The 24,128-nt window shown below is 45.6% G+C and overlaps 1 protein-coding gene across 1 annotated transcript in view; it reads left to right on the forward strand.

Annotated features, from left to right (window-relative positions):
- The window catches only part of Dysf (dysferlin), a 209,293-nt gene that overhangs the window by 39,692 nt on the left and 145,473 nt on the right, over positions 1-24,128 (forward strand). Inside the window, exons 5-15 of the mRNA XM_013035761.1 lie at positions 456-570; positions 1,692-1,784; positions 2,121-2,332; positions 5,181-5,309; positions 5,697-5,759; positions 6,803-6,853; positions 10,614-10,644; positions 11,378-11,493; positions 13,366-13,492; positions 15,012-15,115; positions 23,924-24,022. Coding sequence (XP_012891215.1) covers positions 456-570; positions 1,692-1,784; positions 2,121-2,332; positions 5,181-5,309; positions 5,697-5,759; positions 6,803-6,853; positions 10,614-10,644; positions 11,378-11,493; positions 13,366-13,492; positions 15,012-15,115; positions 23,924-24,022 — 1,140 coding nt within the window. The remainder of the gene's footprint in view (positions 1-455; positions 571-1,691; positions 1,785-2,120; positions 2,333-5,180; positions 5,310-5,696; positions 5,760-6,802; positions 6,854-10,613; positions 10,645-11,377; positions 11,494-13,365; positions 13,493-15,011; positions 15,116-23,923; positions 24,023-24,128) is intronic.

Consider the following 24,128-nt stretch of genomic DNA (forward strand, 5'->3'; position numbering starts at 1 on the left):
CATTCTTTCTGATGGAGGCATAGAATTCCATTGTGCATATATACCACATTTTCTTGATCTATTCATCTTCTGAGGGGCATCTGGGTTGGTTCCATATCTTAGCTATAGTAAATAATGCTTCAATAAACATTGTTGTGCTGGTAGCTTTAGTGTGGTCTTATTTGTGAACATTTGGGTAAATGCCCCAAAGTGGGATTGCTGGGTCATAGGGGAGGTCTATGTGGAGTCTTTTGAGGAACCTCCATACTGCTTTCCAAAGTGGTTGAACATGTTTACACTCCCACCAACAATGCAGTAAGATTCCCTTCTGTCCACATCCCCTCCAGCATCTGTTGTTATTAGAGTTCTCTTGTCAGAGCTATATTTTCCACGGGAAATAGGCAAGAAATGGAGGGATGCTGGAGGCTGTGGTCCAGCCAGGATACTAACTCACTGCCCACCCTCTACTCTTGCAGGCTTCGCTGGTCTTGCAGGTGTCCTACACACCACTCCCTGGAGCTGTGCCCCTGTTTCCAGCCTCTGTTCCTCTGGAGCCCTCCCCGACATTGCCTGACATGGACCTGGTGGCTGGTGAGGAGCCCACTTCCTGCATGGCAGGGCAGGGGCAGCAGCGAGGCCTCTCAGCCTCACAGTTGGAGGCTTTCCAGGCAGGGAGAGGAGAAGATTTGGGCAGAGGGAGAGTTCTGAGAGTTGCCTTCTGCCATGTGGGCATACTTTCTTTGGGAAGTGGGACAAGGATGCTCCTTTAGTCCTTTTGGCTCAGGGAGGGTCTGGGCCCTTGGCTACAGAGTTCTCAGAAAGGTATGACAAAGTAGGGGTGATGCCCATCCTGTGTGATGGACATCCTGGGTGATGGTTTAGGTGATACCTGAGCCCCCACCCATTTTCCTGTCCTGCTATCCAGCTTCACTGTAGCCTTCCTTTGTGACAAGAGAGCTCATTTTTCCTTGAAAGAAACCTGGGCTAAAATTAGGAAACATGCATTCCAGTTTTGTCATTGTCATTGGGTAGCTGTGTGCCTTTGGGCTGGCCATTCTCCTTCTCTGAGCTTGCAGATGATCATTTGTGAAGTGATTTGTACTGAATTAGCTAAATCCAGTGTCTGCCTCACCCTTCACTTACATGCATTGATTTGTTGAGTAAGGACAGGTCAGGGTGGTTAGCTTGCCAGAAGTGACCTGGGGGTGGAAGCTGGCATGGCCCCTGTGTGGTCCAGCCAGCTGGGTGAAGGAGGATGCCACACAGATGAAGCAATGAGCATTTGCCTATAGAGAAAGTTCTAGAGTTTCTCCCATGCTGAAGAAAGACTAGAAGTCATCATATGGCAGGAAACCCTGAGCAGCTCCTGCCTTGAATGTACCCTCGGCCTGTCTGGACTAGGGCTGGCTAAGCTCAGAGGAGGAAGAGGGGAAGATAGATGGCCAGCCACAAATACTTTGGGTCCACAGTAAGGTGAGTCTGATAGAATCAGGTGTGGGCCGATCAGAGGGGTGCCCAGGCCTGCCTGGATGTTGGTGAGATGCACCAGCTCTCCCTTTCACCACTAGACAGGGCAGCTAGTGCTGAGCTTCATACCAGGCCTAATGGGCAGGGAAAGCAGGAGTTGAGCGTGGGGCTGCAATAGGTAGACATCCTTCACTCCAGCTCCCTCCTGTCCCTCCTCCTGGGGCTGTGCCCTGATCACATGCTAGGTGGGGGACAGAGCCGGGCCGAGACTTGGTCCTTGCTCAGTGACAGCACCGTGGACACGAGATACTCTGGAAAGAAGTGGTCGGCTCCCACGGGTGAGACACGTCCAGGACCAACATGATCTCAGACCTTACCTGTAACCATCTCACCTGCTGCCATGACACGTGGTGGCTGGAAGGATGCATCCTGCAGGGCTGGCGGTGGGGGGGCCTGGGCCATTCTGTCTTCTTGCTGACTAACTGGACTGACTGCCTTCAAGTGCCAGCGGCCAGAGCTGCCCTTCTCTCTGCCTCATCCATCCTGGCTCACTGTGGGGATGGGAGGGGCAGGAAGTTGGAAGGATGGGAGGGCAGCCATCCTTTGGTGGGGCTGGGTCTGAGGGCAGTGGCACAGGGAAGCGGTGCTCATGAGGGCCCGGTCCTCTCTCCCAGACACAGGAGGAGAGGAAGACACTGAAGACCAGGGGCTCACAGGAGATGAGGCAGAGCCGTTCCTGGATCAGAGTGGAGCTCCAGGCCCTGGGGCTCCTATCACCCCCAGGAAGCCGCCATCCCATCCTCCCCCCTACCATCCTGGAAGCAAAAGAAAGAAAAGTGTGCCCACATCCAGAAAGCTGCTGTCAGACAAGCCGCAGGACTTCCAGGTGATGTCTGGATTGCCTCTGACCCCAGTCTCCAACTTTAGCCCATCAGTAGCTGCTGGTGCCCAGTACCCCGCTGGCCTGTCCAGCCTCAGGGAAGATGTGCTGGAATCCTCGATGTCTTCTAGTAGGAAACTGTGCTTTCCCCTGGTGTTTGCAGCTAAACAGGGAGTTAGTGTCTTGAGGCCTCAGAGCAAGCCTTTGCCCAGTTCCAAGCTTTTGTTCTTAAAACTAAATAAATAGCTGGGCACTGGTGGTTCATTCTGGTAATCCTAGCTACTTGGGAAGCTGAGATCTGAGGATCCTGGCTCAAAGCTAGTCCAGGGAAGGGAAATCCATTATACTCCAAAAAGTTGGAAGTGACTCATGTGGTAGAGCACTAGCCTTGAGCCAAAAAGCATAGTGACAGTGTCCATGCCCTGAATTCAAGCCCCAGGACTGGTACACACATGTGCAAATGTGCATGTATGTTCATGCACACACAGAGAGTAAATATATCAGTAAAAATTTAAAAAGAGTCCTTGTAGAGATCCATTGCATCTTGTATTTCTTTGCTGCTTTCTGTTTTCCTTTTTATTTTCTTTTTGCTAACCAGGGATCATCTTACTGGCTAGCACCTTGCTATTCCCAGCAGCCTAACAATGGTATTGCCCAGAGAGGGAAGTGCCTGCTGAATTAGGATCTGCTTCTCATATGAAGTCTGAATCTTGAGGAGCTCTGTCCAGCATCTCGCTTCTCTCTTTTTCTCTCCTCTACTTAAAACTAGGGATTTTTCTGAAGGTCCTATAGAATCTGAATTTGTTAAAGTTCTTCATAGAATAAAGATTATTAATATTAACCCTTTGACACATCTAATTGCCATCCTATTATACTGCCTTTTAATTTTGGTCCTTTGCTTATTATTATTTTTCTACACAGTCTTCCATTTTATTACATTAAGTGCTATTTAAGTCTTCAGAATTACTTTGAAAATTAAAAACAGGAACTTAAATCTTGATTAGGTGCAACAAATCACACATTTTATTTGGCTCTAAATCATGGTACTACAAGTCAAAATTCTGGATATGACCACTATAAATATTATTTCCAAGATATGTTCTTATTGTCTTAAAAATTAATAATTTTTTTCACAGACCATTTGGAAAATACAGCAAAGCAAAAAAGCAAAAAAAATTATTAAGAATATGTCCTTCTATAAAATGCTGTTTTTCAAAAGGCAGTTGGTCAATAAATAACAGTGATTAAAAAATGAAAGAAGTAACTATCTTATTTTTTTCTATGAAAATTACTTTAACTTTTTTTTTATTGTGAAAAATTAACTTTTTTTTTAACTGGCCCTGGGGCTTGAACTCTGGGCCAAGGTGCTGTCCTTAAACTCTTTTGCTCAAGGCTAGTGCTCTGGAGCCACAGCTCCATTTCTAGCTTTTTCTGTGATTAATTGTAGGTAAGAGTCTCACAGACTTTCTTGCCCAAGCTGGCTTTGAACCATGATGCTCAGATCTGTTTCCTGAGTAGCTAGGATTATAGGCATGAGCCATCAGCACCCAGTGTTACTTTAATAATTTAAAATTTTGTATTTTAAAATATTTGAGCTAGTATTTGGAAGCACAGAGGTTTATTCAAAGTTCAATTGAAAAATTCTTAATTTATTTCTCAGGATATAAAAAAGCATTATATCTACTCAGATAAAGAATAAAGGGTAGAGTTGAGTGTGGTGACTCACACCTGTAATCCCAGCCACTTGAGAATGGAGACAAGAGGGTCATGGTCTCAAGCTGATCTTGGGCAAAAGTATGAGGCCATGTCTGGAAAACAACTCAAAGCAAAAGGAAGAGAAGCATGCATCACTCAAGTGATAGAGGGCTTGAGGCCCTGAATTCAATCTCTAACACTTCAACAAACAATTCAACTAAAAATAACAACAACAACCACTACTAGTACACAAAACTAGTGAAGGTTGAGGATGTTGCTCAATGGTAGAGTACTTTCTTAGCATGCTCAATGTGCAGGAGCCCTGGGTTGGATTACCAGCACCACAAATCAGAAATAAAGTCTATTTCTTGGGTCACTTGGATGAGTAAATTTCACTTCGTTGGAGATAATTGTCAGTAAAGAATTTTCAAGCCACTTCAAAATGTCAGTGGAGCTTGTGCTGAATGAAAGGACCCAAGGGCTGAGTCTGCCTACCTCTGTCTACCCCTGTCTACCCTTGTGGTTTTTTTTCTTTTTTATCAGTTGTGGGGCTTGAACTCTGGGCCTGGGCGCTGTCCTTGAGCTCTTCAGCTCAAGGTGAGCGCTCTACCACTTGAGCCACAGCACCACTTCTGGTTTTCTGGTGGTTTATTGGAGAGAAAAGTCTCATGGACTTTCCTGCCCGGGCTGGCTTTGGACCATGATTCTCAGATTTCAGTCTCCTGAGTAGCTAGGATTATAGGCGTGAGCCACAGGAGCCCGGCTTCACCCTTGTGATTTTGCAGGCTGGCTGACAGCTCTGCTGTGGAGCTAAGGAATTTTATAGACACAGGGACATTGGTGGGAAATTATGAAAAAAAATATTTCCCCGTTCTCCCCTCCCCCCTCCCCCCATGCAGAGGATTGAACTCAGAACCTTGGGCACATTGGGCGAGCACTCTGCCCTTCTTCCCTATTCTATCTGGATACATCCCAAGCCCCATGATTGAACTTAAAACGCTCCTCCTGTTGCCATTTTAAAAGCGTTTCAAGAAGCCAGCAGTGAGATAGTCTGGGAGATTATGAACTCCTCAGACAGGTGGTGGGTATCCCCCATTTCTGCCTGCTTTTCCCTTTCCCCTTCCCTTTCCTCGTGTTCATGCCCCCTCCTGGCTTTCAGATCAGAGTCCAGGTGATCGAGGGGCGCCAGCTGCCAGGGGTGAACATCAAACCTGTAGTCAAGGTCACGGCTGCTGGACAGACCAAAAGGACTCGGATTCACAAGGGCAACAGCCCTCTCTTCAACGAGGTGGGAGACACTGGGCATTAAGGCCAGAACTTTGGTAGGGCCTCGAACACTCAACAGTGTTTCCATGTGGTGACCAATTCTGGTCAGAAGGTGTGCCAAGGTTTGAACAGTATGTCTGAGGAGCTGGAGAAGAACTCCAACTCTTATTTCTGCTCAGGGGTCCCGCTGTTCCCCGTCCCTGGCACCCTATAGAGCTATCTTGAAATGACATCCTCTTTGAGGGCAGGGGTCGAACACGCTAGAATTTGTGAAATCCTGGGGGCTCAGTCGTTGTTGTCTGTGTGGACTTGCTCCCACTCTTGAAGGCTTGTGGGTGGTGGTGACAACTCTGACCGGCCTAAGGCATCAAGGATCCTCATTTGTCTCCCTTTTGCTCTTCACCAACAGACTCTTTTCTTCAACATGTTTGACTCACCCGTGGAGCTGTTTGATGAGCCCATCTTCATCACGGTATGTCTCAGCAGACATGGCACTCTCCGTGGGCTGTGTGTATGCATATATATGTGCCGTTGTCTCTGTATTGGTACATGGAAGTGTGCATTGATTGTCAGTGCGCATGAGTGTGTGCAGGTAGGTTAGAGAGATGTGTTAAATCCTGGTATTTGGATAAATGAACAATTCAGCTCAAGCTCTGCTGGCTCCAGAAATGTCCACCACAGCTCAGCGGGTACCTCAGGCCTGAGGCCTGAAACCTCTTATTGTAGTGGATGTTTTAAGTTTCATCTTAATCCATCTGTTCATGTGTCTGCTTTCAGCCAACATCTTCTTTCTCTGGACCTTAGTTCTCATCCATCCCTGTCAGGAAGGTAGTGTGACCTAGTGGTTAAACTTGTGGGTTGTGACACTGGACTGTATGGATTCTAGTCTTGTCTACGTGGATATGAGGTGCTATTTGTGTTAGTTACTTTTGCATAGTGGTGACAGAGCACTTTAAAGGAGGAGAGATTTATTTTGGCTTCCAGTTTAGTCCATTATTGGGGGGCAGAGCAGCTGACTTCATGGCAGCAGAGGAAGAATGTATAGGAAGAAACCAGAGCAAGATACAGCCCCAAGAATCATCCCTCACCAAGTAGCCTAGTTTCTTTAACCAGACCTCACCTCTGCCAATAATGCTATCAAATTATGACTCTGTCAACAGATTAAAGCACTATGTCAGAAACGTCATCATCTAATCATCTCTGGAAACACAGATACCTAGAAGTGTATTTTACTAATCTCCTAGGTGCTTCTCAATCCCATCAGGTTGACTATTAAGACAAGTGATCACACTGGGCATATCCTATAATCCCTCTGTGCCTCTCTTCCTTTATCTGGGAAGTGGGGGTAATCACAGTACTTATCCATGGGGAGCTTGTGAGGACAAAACATTGCATAGAACAGACTCTGGACTGGAGTGGGTGTCAACTGTTGGCTGTTTGTATTTGGGAGGGAAGAGCTGTGGGGTTGAACTTGCTTGGGCTACACTTTCATTGGTCCATGATCTCTCCCTCCAGGTGGTGGACTCCCGTTCCCTCAGGACAGATGCTCTCATCGGGGAGTTCCGGGTAACTGTCCTTCTTCCTGAAAAGACACTCCTCACTTCTCTATGTTCCTAGAAGCTCTGTGGACAATACTAAGGACAGGCACTCCTGAGATTCTGTGGTCTATGTAGTGGTACTTGAATTTGAACTCAGGGCCTTGTACTTGCAGGCAATTACTCTACTACTTGAGCTACATCCATGGCCCTTTTTGCTTTAGGTAGTTTTCAGAGGGGGCCTCATGAGTTTTGCCTGGGCTGACTTCAGATTGCCTTCCTCTCTCCTTCCTTCCTTACCCTTTTCCCTCCCTCCCCCCACCTCCTTGTACTGGTACTGGGGCTTGAACTCAGGGCCGGGATTCTGTCTCTTAGCTTTCTTGCTCAAGACTAATGCTTGAGCTATACTTCCATCTCCAATTTTTTGGTGGTTAATTGGAGGTAAGAGGCCATGGACTTTTTTTGCTGGGATGGCTTCAAACCACAATACTCAGATCTCAGCCTCCTGAGTATCTGTGTATGATCTATTGGCACCCAGGCTCTTCTTATTTAGCTGGCATTACAGGCATGCCTGATATGAAAATACAATTGCAACTCCTCCTTGAACAAATTACATAAAATCTGCCAACTCAGAAAACTCCTCTACAGGGGCTTGCAAGGTGGCTCAGTGATAGAGTGCTTGCCTTGCATGCATAAGGCCCTAGGTTCGATTTCTTAGCACCATATAAACAGAAAAAGCCAGCAGTGGCACTGTGGCTCAAGTGGTAGAGTGCTAGTCTTGAGCTGAAGAGCTGAGGGACAGCACCCAGGCCCAGAGTTCAGGCCCCATGACCAGTGAGAGAGAGAGAGAGAGAGAGAGAGAGAGAGAGAGAGAGAGAGAGAGAGAGAGAGAGAGAGTCCCCTCTACAAAGATAGAAGAAAAAAGAAAGCACTTCTATCATTGACCAAGCATTAACTAGAGTGGGTTGTATATCATAGATAGCCTGCTAAGAGATTATACACAAAAGGGAATCTCAGCCTTTCATGCAGCCAGTGGGTGGACACTGCATGCTTTCTAGAAGGTGCCTGGGCTTTGAGATAAACAATAATTGGTATTCCAGGGAGAGGACTGGATGGCACCATTGGTCACACAGAGTTCAACTTAGACTTTCCTAGTAATTGGGGTGACCATCAATGTTAGTTAAGGTCCTTTATCCAGATGAAGACAACTGGGCTCAAATTCTAACCTCTAGGACAGGAGGTCAGTTCACATAGTGAAGCTGGGTGCCTATGGCAGTAGGGTGACCAGCTTATCCCTGGCCACAAGCATGAGTAGGGGAGAGGGTGACTCCTTTCATGCATCATTTATATTTTGGAGGTGGCATTTGAGAACGATCATCCATCCCATACATAGCTTAATGCAACAAGTGACTTAGTTTCTAAAAAGATGTATTTCAAAGAATCAGAGAAAGTTCTCACAGATTTTCTAAGGTACTATGTGATAGAAAGAGGGGAAGGACATCTTCCATCATTTCCAATAGGGTGAATTAAGCCCCCTTTCTTTTTTCCCTCCCTCCCTCCTTCTCTTTTGTTTACCTTCTCCTCTCCTCTCCTCCCCTCCCTTCTCCTCTCCTCTCCTGTCTTCTCCTCCCCTCCCCTCCCCTCCTCTCCTCTCCTCTGCTCTGCTCTCCTCCCCTCCCCTCCCTTCTCCTCCCCTCTTCTCCCCTCCCTTCCCCTCCCCTTCCCTCCCCTCCTCTCCTGTCCTCTGCTCTCCTCTCCTCCCCTCCCCTGTCCTCTCCTCTCTCCTCTCCTCTCCTTCAATACTTTATGTGCAGGTCACAAGTCATCTGCACAGAAATCCTTTCTTTTTCATTCCTATTTTCCCCTACACTTAGGAAAGAAGGAAGCATTTCACCTGTCCATCGTGTACAGTACCACCCAGCTGTCTTCTGTCCTGATCTCACTTTCACTGTGGGGTGGGGTGAGGGCCGTGGGATTTGGTTGTGAACCCCAGAGGAGAGCCTGCCTGGCCCTGCTTATTGTTCCAGGAAGCCCACAAGTGGACAGTCCACTTCTGAGCACTAAGTTCTGACTTCCCAATTCAGCCCCCAGGACCGATTCAGAAGATTACATAAAATAAAGGCTCCTAGTGCTTCCCTAAAGTGAATGAGCCCGGAATGTCCATGTGAGGTCACCCATGTGGTTCTTACTGATGGTCTCCTTGAGAATCTTCAAGGGCCCATCAAAAGGAGAGAAAGAAAGTAGCCTCCTTTTAATCTGCCTCTGCTATCCAAATGAATGACTTCCTCCTTCCCCCTTGACTCCCCCCTCCCTGCTTCTCAGGGAAGTGGTCACAGGAAGATACCTGAGTGTAATTTTCGGGAGAAGCATTTTGTAAAGGAGTGGGTTTGAGCCCATGTTATTCTGTAACAAATGAAGTCTTAATTATGATTTAAGTTTCTAGTCTTTACATTCTTTTCTTTAAAAAACATTTTTACATTCTTGTCCTGAAAACATGAAGATTGAGTTAAAAACTATTATTTCTAAGTGGGTACCAGTGGCTCAGGCCCATAATCCTAGCTACTTACTCAGGAGACTGAGATCTGAGAACTGTAGCTTGAAGCCAGCCCTGGCAAGAAAGTCCATGAGACTCTTATCTCCAATAAGCTAGTCAGAAAAAGCGAGATGTGGCACTGGGGCTTAAGTGGTAGAGCTCTATCTTTGAGCACAAAGAGGATCAGGGACAATGCCCAGGACCTGAGTTCAAGTTCCAGGACTGGGGGAAAAAATCCTAACTATAAAAGTAATATATGACTTATAAAATTTTCCCTTTTAGAGAAGTTTTAGGTCCACAGTGAAAACAGTAGAAATGGAGTGGAATGTACAGAACACTCCATGTCCTCTGCCTTCTACTATTAATGTCCTGATGATCTGTGTATTTGGCTGGTGCTCCACCATTTGTGTCACACTTCCACTTCTGGCTTTTTTTTCTGGTTAATTAGAGATTTGAATTTGTCTGCCTGGACTACCTTTGAGCCACAACCCTCAGATCTCAGCCTCCTGTGTAGCTTGAATTACAGGTGTAAGCCTGGCTCCTATGCTTTTGTTGTTGTTACTGAGGTTTGAACTCAGGGCCTGGTGCTCTCATGGTTTGTTTGCTTACAGCTGGTTCTCTGTCATGTCTTCAGCCCTGCTTTTGGCTGGTTATTTTGGAGATGGAGTATTGAAGACTTTTCTGCCTGGCCTGGATTTGACTTGGCATTCTTTGGATCTCAGCCTCCTCAGTGGCTAGGTTTATAGGCATGAACCACCAGCTCCCTAGCAACCTATGCCTTTTAATAAAAATTTGAAAAATACAAAAAAAGGCTGGGAAGGTGGCTCAGTGGTAGAGCACTTGCCTTGCATGCATAAGGCCCTGGGTTCGATTCTTCAGCACCACAGAAGCAGAAGTGATGTTGTGGCTCAAGGGGTAGAGCGCTATCCTTGAGCTGAAGAGCTGAGGGACGGTGCCTAGGTCCAGAGTTCAACTGACAAAAAAAAAAAAAAGATACAAAAAGAATAAAACACCTTACCCAAATCTACCACCCACAGAGAGCCTAATTACCATTTTGATGTATTTTGTTACCCTTTTTCTTCAATCAGTGTAATTTACCAAACTGTGAGCCAAAATATATCCATGTGGCACCAGATGATGAGAATTATGTTTCCAAAGGCTTCAGAAGCAGGACTTTTAATGGACTCTTCTAATGTGTGGTGCTTGGCCTAGCACTTCAGTGGCAGAAGTTTGATTTGTGGTTCCTCTCTGATTTCAGATGGACGTGGGCACCATTTACAGAGAGCCCCGTGAGTTCTCATCCCTTTGGCTGTATCCTTGCATTTTGCTTCTTGGGGACACTCATTTAGGGAGTTCACTTTCCCCCCTTGGGGGGAGGTTGTAGGAAGAAGGAAGGAATTCATCTGCTATGCAAAGCTAGCCTTCAGGAGGATCAAACCCTTAAACAGTTGAGGGTCCAAGGTCCAAACAGTCTCAATCCAAGAATAATCAGCCTGGAAAGGTTGCTGGAGCCTAGGCTCACCTGAGGGATGGGGTACTTGGTGATGAGTCCAGATTTCTTTCCTTATTTTAGTTCTGCTCTGCTCTGGTCACTTTGTGTGAAAGTGGAAAATGTCCTTTTGTTCAGCTTTTATAGCCACTTTAGATGTCCTGTTACTAGTTCCGATTTTGACCTGCATAAACACTCAAAGTATCTAGATTTTAATAAAAAAAGTTTGAGACATATACTTACTTCCCAATATCACCAGGTATGGATTATATCATGATCCTGAGTAGCTAAATCCATTCTTCAGGCCTTTATTGAATGACTGTGGCATTCTATGATAACTCCAGTCTCTGGTCAGTGTTGTGAGCTCTTGGTTTCATAGCCTCATGGATTGTAAGAGTTTGAGTCCTACCTTTTCCTCCAGTGGAGGAGTCCTGTATCATACCATCTACGGTTCATCCTGGGCTTCTGCCCTGGCTGCTAACTTGGGGGGGTCTTCCGATTCTGGGGTCATCTATATATACTGTCTCCTTTAGGGCATGCCTATATCAGGAAATGGCTGCTGCTCTCGGACCCTGATGATTACTCTGCTGGGGCCAGAGGCTACTTGAAAGCCAGTCTGTGTGTGCTGGGGCCTGGAGACGAAGCTCCCGTGAGTACCTTTCCCTAGGTCTTCCTCACAGTGTCTCACAGAGCACCTGGTGGTGGCATGACACAGAATCCCAACTATTTTAATTACTTTTTTTCTGATTTAAAAGAACATGTGATAATTGTGCAAACTGTAGAGCTACAACATGTAGGAAAAAAAAACCCTTTAAGAATGAACCACTCATGATTCTACCACTAGGAAAGAGCTAATATTAGCATCACACATCTTTCTTCCAGGGTATACAAGTGTAGTTTTCCTTTTACAAGAGTGTGATCATTCTCTGTATATCATATTGCAGCCTGACTTCCATTGCTTGAAAATGCATCATGAGCATCTAGAACCTCAGTAGCGAGGTTATAAATGGGAGGCGGTAACTATGAAGTGTTTGTAGTGGAAGGTGTCAGTGGTAAGAAGGTTTGAAATAATTGTTGAGAAAAGGAATCTAGGCACTGGAGTACTTAGGCCCTGTGAACACACTGGGATTGAGTGTTTTACAGCAAGGATGCTGAAGCAGGTTTCTGTGTGTCAAGAGTATGCTGAGTGAGAAGCGGGGCAAGTCTGTGGGGCCAGGCAGATCTCACTTTTCTCCTGCCCCTTCACGGCCTAGCTGCCCAAGTACAACTGCCTGGATCTCTGCTCCTCTTCACTACCAACTGGGGATGCCTCCTCTGTCTGGATGCCTGGGTCTCAAGCTGCGATGAGCAGGGCTGATGCCCTGCCCCTTCCCTCTAGTTGGTATAAACTCCTTTGCTCTGCGCCCTCCAAGCCTGTGCTAGGCTTCATCTTGCTCATCTACAGAGTAGAGGCATTCTAGGGCTTTGTACCTAGAGAATCACCTATGGACCAGTACTTTGAGTATCTATCCATTCATCTCAAAGACCATTTAAGTGTCTCAAAGCAGGTGATAGAAGGATGTAATGAGAAGGCACAGAAAAATCAATAAATGTTGGAGGTTATGTTTATTATTAATGTTCCCATCAGAATGCACAGCATATGTTGGTGCCTTCATTTGTGTGTGACTCCTGCATCTCTAAGGCCAGAACTTCTGTCAACCTTACTCTGCATTAGGTTAACACCTAGTATTAGGTAAATGCTTGTGTGAGTGAATAGATGTTCCTAGACATGTATGTAGTGGCTAGCTTAGGCTGCTGTTGCTACTGTGTCATTTCATAACTGGGGGGTTCAGGGAGAGACTGGGGTTGGTTGGAAGGCTGCTGCATGCAACTACATCACCGTTGCACGTGATTCTGCCAGCAGAATCAGCACTATTGTCAGCACTATTGTCCCCACTGTGCTGATGAGAGGTGGATGAGGTGAGAGGTCATAGCCCATTCGAACATGATTTAAAGTGGTAAGTCGAGACCTTAGCAGAGAGACATAAAACATTGTGCTCAGAAGTACATGAAGGCTCAGCCTCAGAGAGACAAAGCACTTATGTTTTCCCTAATATGTGGAAGATAGATCTAAATTACAAATGTATATGGAAACATATACAAGGTCATATGTGTATAACACAGTCATATTGACAGTAGGATGATTGCAGGGGAGGATTGTAGTGGTGCAATGCCTTTAAACAACTAACCTATAGTTTAATAATACCAGAAAGCAGAAACATGTGCTGTTGGGAGTAGGGAGGATGGGCAAGAGGAAGGCTGGAGAGGGGAAGGATGAATGAATATAATAAAATATACAGATGTAACTATGGAATAAGGTAACTTGAGAGGATGGGTGGGGTTGGTAGAGATGGGAGAGAAGGCTGAAAGGGGTGACATTATACTCATAAGCTGACATGTTGAATGAAACCCCTTGGTACAACTACTTGAAGATTAAAAAAGAAATAAAGAGCAGGAAGAAGCTGATTGTTTTGCATCGTAGCTGGACAAAAGAGACCCCTCTGAAGACAAGGAGGACATTGAAGGCAACCTACTCAGACCAACAGGTGTGGCCCTTCGAGGAGCCCACTTCTGCCTGAAGCTCTTCAGGGCTGAGGACTTACCACAGAGTGAGTATGGCGCCCCCTCTGGCGTGCAGGCCTGCCAGAAGCTTCTGCTGGGCCATTGTGATGGTGGACTCAAGCCAGGCCATAGTCTACTCCCTGGGGGAAGGAGAGGTCTCCAGCTGTGGGTCCCTGTGCCCTTTCCCGGCATCCCCCCGCCCCCCACACCAAAGGATGAGCCCTCTGCTTCTTCTCTGCCTTTGTTTAGCCAGTGCTGGCCAGCTTTTCTACTCGCTGTCTGGATGATGCTTCAAACCCTCCTTAAATTTCCTAGGGTTTTTATTTGTTCATTCTTTTTCTATTTTAATAGTTAAGCAACCAGAATTTCTGTTTCCTGGTAGTGCTGGGAATTGAACCTAGGGCTTCACAGTTGCTAAGGATGCTCTCTACTGCTGAGCTACAGCTGCAGCCTAGCAATCAGAACTTACTGGAAGGAAACACACCTGGTAGAGTTAGAGTCAAGCATCTAGGTACAAGCACTATCCTAGCCCTTTGGTCTTATCAGGCCCACTCTGAGGACTTTCCATGGGTCTCACTGGGGGAGGTAGCGCCATCTGCTGTCAGGAGGGAGCTCACTGATTTCCTTTCCCTCTGCGGAAAGCTCAGGTGGACAGGCCCTGGCAGGGAGTACAGGATGTGATGTTGGGAGGGTTTCCTTGAGATAATTGTCTGCACAGATGATAAGCACAGCTCTGCTAGGTGGCCTACCAACCCTATTTACCTAGGACCACCCTGGTTTTAGCACAGAAAGTCCCATGTTCCAAGAAACTGGTCAGTGGATGACAGATCACCTGACTTGTGATTTTCTCCTTACCCTCCCAGCAAAGCCAGTGTGGCAGTTACTAAACACAAAGCTGTACTGAATGTCCCAGGGCCATGGGAGGCATTCCCAGCCTCACAGAACCACCTAGAGAAGGCTTTAAAAAGTCAGATGCCAGGACCGCACCTGATCAGCCTTTCAGATTAACTTGGGATGGGGTTACAGGGTGGTGATGTTTAGATGTTCCCCAGGTGAGCCTGGGGAGCATCGGTTGTAAGCCACTATTTTAGAGAACTGTTATCATATGCCAGCAAGCTATCAAACAGTTTTACAAGTTTCCATAGAGGTGTTTGTTTATATTTAATGACATCAATAAATGAAATAATGAGGTTTTTTGGGGGTATTACTGGGATTCTTGAACATGTGCTTATGAGTCAGGTGCTCTTACACTTGAGTCATGGCACCAGCTCTTTTCTGAAATTACTTTTTTGGGTGAGCACTCTTACACTCTTGCCTGGGGCCAGCTTAGCACTGAGATTCTCCTACTTCAGCCTCCTGAGTAGCTGGGTTACATGCTTGAGCCACTTCTGCTGCCCAGTGTGCTCAGGAGCTACTGTTCTGAGAGTGCTTGGGCTGAGCCCACTATGAGGCGCCACACCCAGTGTCTCACCCAGGAAGTCCCAGACTGCTTAGAGACAGATGGATGAAAGTTGGGACCTGGAAGGGGCAGTTGGTGGGCAGTGACCAGTCTGTCCTTCTCCCCAGTGGATGATGCTGTGATGGACAACGTGAAACAAATCTTTGGCTTTGACAGTAACAAGAAGAACTTGGTGGACCCTTTTGTGGAGGTCAGCTTCGCGGGGAGAATGGTAAGGAGCCACCCGTGGCAGGGGGTATCTGGGAGTCCTGTGAACAAGCCCCAGATGGCACAGGACAGAGTGAAGTGCTAGTCTCCTGACTAGCTAGGATTACAGGTAGGAGCCACCGGTATCTGGCTTAGCAGAGTCATCTTTCCTGACCCCAACCTCTCCACTCCAGAAATCTCCACCAGCAGAGGCAGAGTGCATGCAACTGTGTGAATTCCTCCCTCTTTTCTTCTTTTCACATCAAACATGCCACATGAAGCTCTTGATTTCAGATATGCCCACCCCCAGACCCAGCCTTTTCCTGTTTCCCCATAGCCATGGACATGTCTCCTCATGACCATCCAATAGAGCTCTCTGAGGCTGTTTTTCTTATCACATGATGTTGTTTGGGAGAGACCATGCTGTTTACCCAAGAATGGATTCTCTGCTTGTTTCCTTTTGGTATTATTTAACTTGATTCTTATGGCTCCTGTATTTCCTGTCAACTGAAGTTAGGCCTTTCGACTCGATTAGATTCCGATGCAACATTTTGCCAAGAATTCATCACAGGTGATGTTCTGTATGGCATATTGCAACACAAGAAGCAAGCTGTCTGCTGTCTGTCAGTGTGATCACCATCTAGTCCCTTGGTTAAGGTAGTGTTTCCAGGTCTCCCCTCTTGCAGAAGCAAACATTCCCCCTTTGTAATTGGGAAATCCTCGGGAGTGATATCTACATCTTAACACTTTCTTTTCTTTATTTTTTAAAATTATTATAAAGATGATGTACAGAGGGGCTACTGTTACACAATCAGGTAAAGAACACATTTCTTTCTTTCTTTCTTTTTTTGGGTCCGGTCGTGGGTCCTGAACTCTGGGCCTGGGCGTTGTCTCTCAGCTCTTCAGCTTAAGGCTAGTGCTCTACCACTTGAGCCACAGCACCACTTCTGGCTTTTTTCTTTTTGCTTATGTGGTGCTGAGGAATCGAACCCAGGGCCTCATGCTTCCAAGGTGAGCGTTCTACCACTGAGCCACCTTCCCAGCCCAAGAGCACATTTCTTTTTTTTTTTATTTAATTTTATTTTATTTGTGAACATACTGTACAGAGGGGTTACAATTACATGGACAGGATAATGCGTACATTTCTTACCAAGCATTGCATCCTCCTCCTTTGTTTACCCTTCACATCCTGTCCCAGCTTCCCCCTCCCCCCCCCCCCCCCCCCCCCACCGACGTTGTAAAGCTCGTTTTGGACATGACAACTTGTACTTCTCATTGTTGCAACCAAGAGCACATTTCTTTTGGATAATGTCAGCTTTCAATACTTTCTAGAGCATCAGCTCTAGGCATCCATGGATCTTTGCCTCAATAAGAGGGCAGTTCTCTTTTTTGTTTTTTTAAATTTTAAAACATTTTTTTATTATTATCATCTTTAAGTAGTTGTACAAAGAAGTTCCCATTCTACAAAACAGTATATGGATACAAGGTGTCTGACAACATTGTCACTCATCATTCCTAACCCATGAGGGCAGTTTTCTTACTACCCTCCTAGTTTTTCTTTATTAACTGCATCTTTATGTAAACAGCATTTTTGCCCAGTCTCTTTATTCTCATGGGCTCAACAATTTTTCTTATTTCAGACTATTGAAGTCGATCATTGTGTTTCCCATTCACGTGATTTTAAGGCTGGCTATTAGGAGCCCCTCCTGGCTGGCTGACCCTCTTCAGAGCCTACCACAGGGTCTCTGTGAAAATGACTGATGAGCAAAGTAACTGGATTTTCAGCTCATTCATACTGAGCTGTAAATGCTCTCTGTAGATCCTTACCCTGTGCAGGTTTTTTTATTTTTTGTCAGTTGTGGGTCTTAAACTCTGGGCCTGGGCACTGTCTCTTCAGCTCAAAGCTGGTGCTCTACCACTTAAGCCACAGTGCCACTTATGGTTTTCTGCTGGTTAATTGGAGATAAGTGTCTCCCGGCTTTTCCTGCCTGGGCTGGCAGGAAACCTCAATCCTCAGATCTCATCTTCCTGAGTAACTAGGATTACAGATGTTAGCCACCAGTGCCTGGCACTGTGCAGGTTTTGATTTGGGTTTGGAGTCTTGTTTCTGATGCCCTGTAGGGGCTGGAATGGATGGAGGAGAAAGGAAATGGGAAGTTTTCCTGGACAGTTTTTGTTTCAAGGACTTGGAAAATGGATGGCTTAGTTCTTACATTCCCAACATCATAGGGTGCTGTGGCAGTGGCTGAACCCAAGAGTGACTTGCCTCAAACATTTCTTCTTTGAGAGCTATGTCTCATAGCTTAGATGTTCCTGCTGCCTTTGTGACCGCCCTGGCCTCCCTGGGCTTCCATTCTGCAGTCTTCTGTCTGGACTTAGAGAAGGCTCTAGCGAGGAGTAGGTATCTAGATAGGCAAGGAGTTAGATAGAGCTAATGGGTGCTCAGGCTTAGGCAAGAAGCCCCCTGGCCCCTGTGGAGAGGCTCAGGAGCTGGGGTGCCTGGGAAGGAGCTGGTAGAAAAGGGACAGCTTAAATCTCCCTGATAGCTTCAGCCTGCGGAGTCATCTCTGCTTCTCAGGCCTCTTCTCTGCTCTGAGCCACCTCCTGTGACCTTGTCTCATTTGGTGTGTCCTTCTTTCTGGGTTTTGTGTCACCATCTCTCTCTCTTTCTCTCCCACTCACTCTTCTCCTCCCCCTCCCCCTCTCTCTGTCTCTCATGCCTGTGTTGGGGCTTGAAATCAGAGCCTGGGCATTTTTGGACAAGGTGAGCACTCTACCACTTGAGCTACAGCTCTACTTTTAGCTTTTTGGTGATTACTTAGAAATAAGAATCTCATGGTCTTGCAAATAAGGGAAACCATGGGACCTATGTTTCTTTGGGCCTGGCTTACTTCACTTAATATAATTTTTTCCAAGTTTTTCCATTTCCTAACAAATGGGGCAATGTCATTCTTTCTGATGGAGGCATAGAATTCCATTGTGTATATATACCACATTTTCTTGATCCATTCATCTACTGAGGGGCATCTAGGTCAGATAATGTGATGTCAGGAAATTGAACCCTTAGATATGTATCTTAATGTTTTTTTCTTTCATGCATGTGTTTGCAATGCACTTATAAGATTATCTCTTTGTTGCTTTGTATGTCCCTCCCCCACAGTATAACCCCTGCTTTCACTATATTCGATGTCAGTATAACTTGAGGAGGAGATGGGGAAAAACCAGTTGTTTAAAGATACAGGTGGACCTGTTGCAACAATGAGAAGTACAAGTTGTCATGTCCAAAACGAGCTTTACAACGTTGGTGCGGGGGGGGGGGGGGAGAAAGATTGGGATGGGGGGGGGGGGGGGGGCTGGGAAGGGATGTGAAGGGTAAACAAAAGGAGGAGACTGCAATGCTTGGTAAGAAATGTACGCATTATCCTGCCCATGTAATTGTAACCCCTCTGTACAGTATCTTCACAAATAAAAAAAAAAGAATCTCATGGTCTTTCCTGCCTGCACTGACTTCAAATCTGGATCCTCTGATCCCAGCCACCTGAGTAGATAGGATTACAGATTTGATGCACAGGCAATGAGTGCCTCATTATATTCTAATTTAAAAAGCCTCAGGATTTGTCTACCTATCCTACTCGGATATCTTTGCATTTCTTCCTATGGACACTTGGTGGCACTGTTGTCCAAGATGTAAACCAAACAAGATTTGGCCAAGTTACTAATGTGGATCTGTGTGTGTGTGTGTAGACACATGCCTTCATATCTGGGAGAAGGGAGGGGATATAGGACAGGACAGGAGGCCTTAAAACGATTTTTTTCTTTCATATAAAGCGTTAAAACTTTTTTGTTGGGTGCACTTATAAAAATATTACAATGAGGGGCTGGGAAGGTAGTTCAGTGGTAGGAGTGCTTGCCGAAATGGTCAGATAAGTTGATGTTAGGCAAAATGAACCCCAAGATAATGACTCAAATGTTTTTTTCTTTCTTGCTATTGTTTCTCTCTTTCTTTTTCTTTATTTGTTTTGTCGGTCATGGGGCTTGAACTCTGGGCTTGGGTGCTGTCCCTGCGCTCTTCAGCTCAAGGTGAGCGTTCTACTGCTTGAGCCATAGCACCACTTCTGGTTTTCTAGTGGTTTATTGGAGATAAGAGTCTCATGGACTTTTCTGCCTGGGCTGGCTTTGAACTACTCAGCCTCCTGAGTAGCTAGGATTACAGGTGTGAGCCACCAGCGCCTGGCTCTTGTTATTGTTTCTAACATATTTATAAGATATTTCTTTGTTGCTTTGTATGTCCCTTCCCCACAGTATAACCCCTGTTTTCACTGTATTTGATGTTGGTATAATTTGTGGAGGGGAAGGGAAAAAACAAATAGTTTGAATAGGAATACAGGTGGACCCATTGCAACAATGAGATATACAAGACGGTATATCGAAAAACTAACTTTACAACTTTGGCATGAGGATTGGGGGGGATGGGGGGAGAGAGATGGGAAGGGATGGGAAGGGGAAACAAAGGAGGAGGTAACAATGCTTGATAAGAAATGTACTCATTGGGAAGGGTAAACAAAGGAGGAGGCTACAATGCTTGATAAGAAATGTACTAACTTGCCCATGTAATTGTAACCCCTCTGTACAGTATTTTCACAAAAAAAAGAAATGTACTCATTACCTTGCCCATGTAATTGCAACCCCTCTGTACATTTCACAATAAAGAAAAGAGAGTGCTTGCCTTGCATGCATGAGGTCCTGGGTTCGATTCCTCAACATCACATAAGCACAAAAAGCTGGAAATGGTGCTGTGGCTCAAGTGGTAGAGGGCTAGCCTTGAGCTGATTGCTGAGGGACAGTGCCCAGACCCAGAGTTCAGGCCCATGACCGACCAAAAAAAAAAAAATATATATATATATTACAATGAAACTCCTTTGTATGATACAATCTGCCTATAAAAATGTTTTTTAAACAAATCCTTCTTTTCCTGAGTGTAAGAATAAAACACATTGTTATGAAATTGAAAAAACAATCAAAGCAAAGGAAAATGAAACATTTCTGTGTTCACATTATCCTAGACACAACTCCTGCTTGTTAGCATGTGGCTTTCCTTCTGCTTTTTTTTCCCCCTGCAAACCACCCCACCCAGGGCGGTGCCCTTCTCAGCTAGAAATGTTATAAATGTGTCTTTTTCTTTGATGATTCCACTGTTTACAATGGCTTCAGAGCCCAGCATTGAGGTACTGTCCGGAGATTTTCTCTTACAGAAAAGATAGGCATAGGGCTGGCTTCACTCAGGTGCAAGGCACAGAGTGAGTTCCATGTGAGTGAATCAAGAATATGAACCCCGGGGCCCTTCAGCAGAAACACATGAAACAAGGTTATGTGTTGTCCAGTTGACCAGAACGTGACCAAGGCTGGCAGTAATTTAACATCATTTTTCATGATGACCTTGTAGAGTCTAACTACCATGAGTAATGAGAATTGTGTCTATGAAGTCTGTAAACTGCTTTTAACATTGACTATTTCCTTGGATTATTAAAAAGTCTTTGAAATCTAAGCCTCAAAATTGCTAGGCAAGAGTTCTATCACTTAAACTATGCCTCAGCCCTGCCCCCCTCCCCTTTTCAGATAGGGTCTTGAGACTTTTGCCTATGGCCAGCTTCAGATCATGATCCTCTTACCTGTGCCACAGCAGTAGCTGGGATTAAGAATATGAGGTACCATGTCAAGGTCTGAAATCTTTGATAGTTGCATAATATTCCAATAGATGAATATTCTAAGCAGATACATGTGTGTATATTTATATGTATACATACATATATAATGCATATATATAGTTTCAATATTCTTTTTCATCGTTTTAGGTCTTATTATGTATCTCAAGATAGACTTAAATCATAATCTTTCTGCTTCCTTCTTATTCTGAGTACTGGGATTATAGGCATGTACCACCACACACAATGTTCAATTTTCCCCTTTTATAAATAACTCTGTGACAACCCCAAACACCCGGGAATATTTGTCTACCCTCCACTTTCCCCTAGGGAAGTTTCTGGAACTGGGATGATTAGATGATGATGATTATTGTTGGATTATTATTCTAGAATTGGGATTATTATTATGCTTGTTTTTAGGTATTGGATAGGGATGGCCAGACATCCATACAGAAAGGCTGTTCTCATTATACTCCACTGGGAAGTAAAGGAGAGTAAAGAAAAGAGTGAAGGTAGGGGGTGAAGAGGAGGAGGAGAGGAAGCAGAGTGCTCACCTGGGGAGGCCAGAGGCAGTGCTGACCTGAACCATGACAGATGGACCAGCTGCTGGGCAGTCTCCATGCTCACTTGCCAGTGGCTCTTTCAGAGGGAGCCCCAGGGGCTGGGTTCAAGTGCTTGTTGTGGAAGAGGCCCCAGATTTCTTGGGTGGAATCCAAGTGGCTCTGCATGTAAGGAGGACAGTGTGGGTAAGGCCTCTCATTGTGTCTAAGGAGATCTTTTTTTTAAATTGTTATGTATTTCTTGGATTAGATATCATCAATCTACCAAATGCATTTATCCTATTATCTATCTATCATCTATCTACCTATCATCTATCAGTCTTCATCATCATCTATCATCTATCATCTCTCTCTCTCTCTCTCTCTTTTGTTTTTTGTCAGTTGTGAGGCTTATGTTCAGGACCTGGGTGCTGTCCTTGAGCTCTTTTGCTCAAGGTGAGCTCTCTACCACTTTGACCCACAGGGCCACTCCCAGTTTTTGGTGGTTAATTGGAGATACAATTCTCACGGACTTCCCTTCCCAGCTGACTTTGAACTTTGATCCTCAGATTTCAGCCTCCGGAGTAGCTAGGATAACAGGTGTGAGCTACCAGTGCCCGGCAATCTCTCTTTATCATCATTATCCCATCCATCCATCCATCCATCTATCCATCCATCCATCCATCCTCTCCCTCTTGCTTTTTACCCCATCTAATAATCTATTTACTTACTTCTTCCTTTGCAAAGACCCCCCATTGCATTTAGTTCCTTTCATAACATTTTGCTTTCATTATGTATATGTAAGATCTGTGATTATAGATTGTTATCTTTCATTCTCTTAGTACAAATGGTTGGGTCAGGGTGCTGGCAACTCACACTTGTAACCTTAGCTACTAAGGAGTCTGAGATGTGAGAATAATGAGTCAAAGCCAATCCTCAGCAGGAAAGTCTATGAGATTCTTATTTCCAATTAACCAGCAAAAACCTGCAAGTGGAGCTGTGGTTCAAGTGGTTTCGTGCCAGCCTTGAGAAATACAAAGGAACAGTGCTCAGGCCTTAACTTTTCAGGCGTCAGTACCAGCATTCACAACACACACACACACACACACACACACACACACACACACACACACACTCAGAGCTGAAAATTATATCCACTTTCTTTGCACTTTGGACTCTACTTCATGTAAAACTTGGGGGTTGTTTCAACTCTGTGTACACAGTGGCCCACATTCTTTTTCTGAACTGTATAGTATACCATCTTGTGGATGAACAGTAATCTACACAACTTGTCTTCTAGTGGCAGACACCTGACTTGTCCATGCCACAGTAAGTAACTTCACACACATGTCATTGTTCCAAGGTACAGGTACTTGTGTAGGATAAATGTCTAGAGGTAGAATAGATAGGCCACAGAAATGTGTTTGTAATTTTAATAGCTGTCAATTGCCCCCTAGGGGAGTAAAATGATTTCATTTCCTCACACAAAATATGAGAGGGCAGATTCCCCCACAGCCTTGACCAACAGTGGGTCATCAGTTTATGGAGATGTTTCCAAGTCTGATGTATGAGAGATAGTGTCTCATTAATTTTACACAAGGTTCTTTTATTATTAGTGAGGCCGGGCATCATTTTCTAAGCTTTACTATTCCTGGTGTTCCATTAGGTGTGTTCTATTCTTTGCCCATTGTTTGATGTGTGTCTCCTTGCTTACTCCTTCTCTCTGCTAATTCTCTGCCAGGCTTTGCCTAGGCTTCTTTTCCAGGGAGGAGGGAAGAAGGGGAACAGGAGTTGGTGCTGGGAGATCAGGGGATGCAGACAGGGAATGTAGTGACTTCATCCTCACTCCTGGAGACCTGAAGTCCCTGATCTAACTCAGGTGCTCATTAACTGAGACAGCACGCACAACATGCTGTGTGTGGCAGGATACGGGGCCTATAGGAAGAACTGTGCACATGAACATGCCAGCACAGCCCACTAGAATCGATGTAATCCAAACGGAATCTGCTGTCCCCACGTGTGGGTACAGACGCCCTGGGGTGCCTGGTGTTCCCCCATGGACTCCAAGGATATAGTTGGCTTATGAGCCCCTGGCTTGGATCTGTTTCTACTCTTGCTAAGTTTTTTGTTTGTGGCAAGCCTGGTCTTTGGTGCAAGGCTGCTGTGAGATGGCTGAGGCTTACAGCGTGTGTATTCTCATTGAATTTGGTTTTTCTCTTAGCTGTCTCCTCCTGCCCCTTTCCCTCCTCTCTAACCCGCCGGTGCTCCCAGTCTTCTAAACTGTCAGGTTGATCTGGGCTGGTGGGGAGAGGGAAGTGGACTAAGCCATGAGGCCCCTGGGAAAGGCAGTCAGGGTCGTGGCTGTAATGGGAGGTGGGAGAGGAGCACTTGCAGCCATAGGTATGAGTTTAAGGTAGAAGGGTTGGGCTTTCTGATGCCCCACTTCCCTCTACCTCTGGGTCAACTAAGACTCTGTGTCTGAGCCCACTGCATCAGGTTCTAAGGCTCTGGAACTGCCCAGCCCTCAGGGCAGCCAGCAGTGGAGCCCCAGGTCCTCATGGACTTCCACCCCCAATTCTCCATGTCTCCTAGCTCTGCAGCAAAATCCTGGAGAAGACAGCCAACCCCCAGTGGAACCAGAACATCACACTGCCCGCTATGGTGAGCCTCAGCTCCCCCACCTGTAGCCCTGTCCCAGGACCCTTGGGACCCTGTGGGTATGGGGGAGAGAGAGAGAGAGAGAGAGAGAGAGAGAGAGAGAGAGAGAGAGAGAGAGAGAGAAAATTCTGGGCTCTTT

Source organism: Dipodomys ordii, unplaced genomic scaffold, assembly GCF_000151885.1.
Source record: "Dipodomys ordii isolate 6190 unplaced genomic scaffold, Dord_2.0 Scaffold220, whole genome shotgun sequence".
In the NCBI taxonomy this organism is placed as follows: Eukaryota; Metazoa; Chordata; class Mammalia; order Rodentia; family Heteromyidae; genus Dipodomys; species Dipodomys ordii.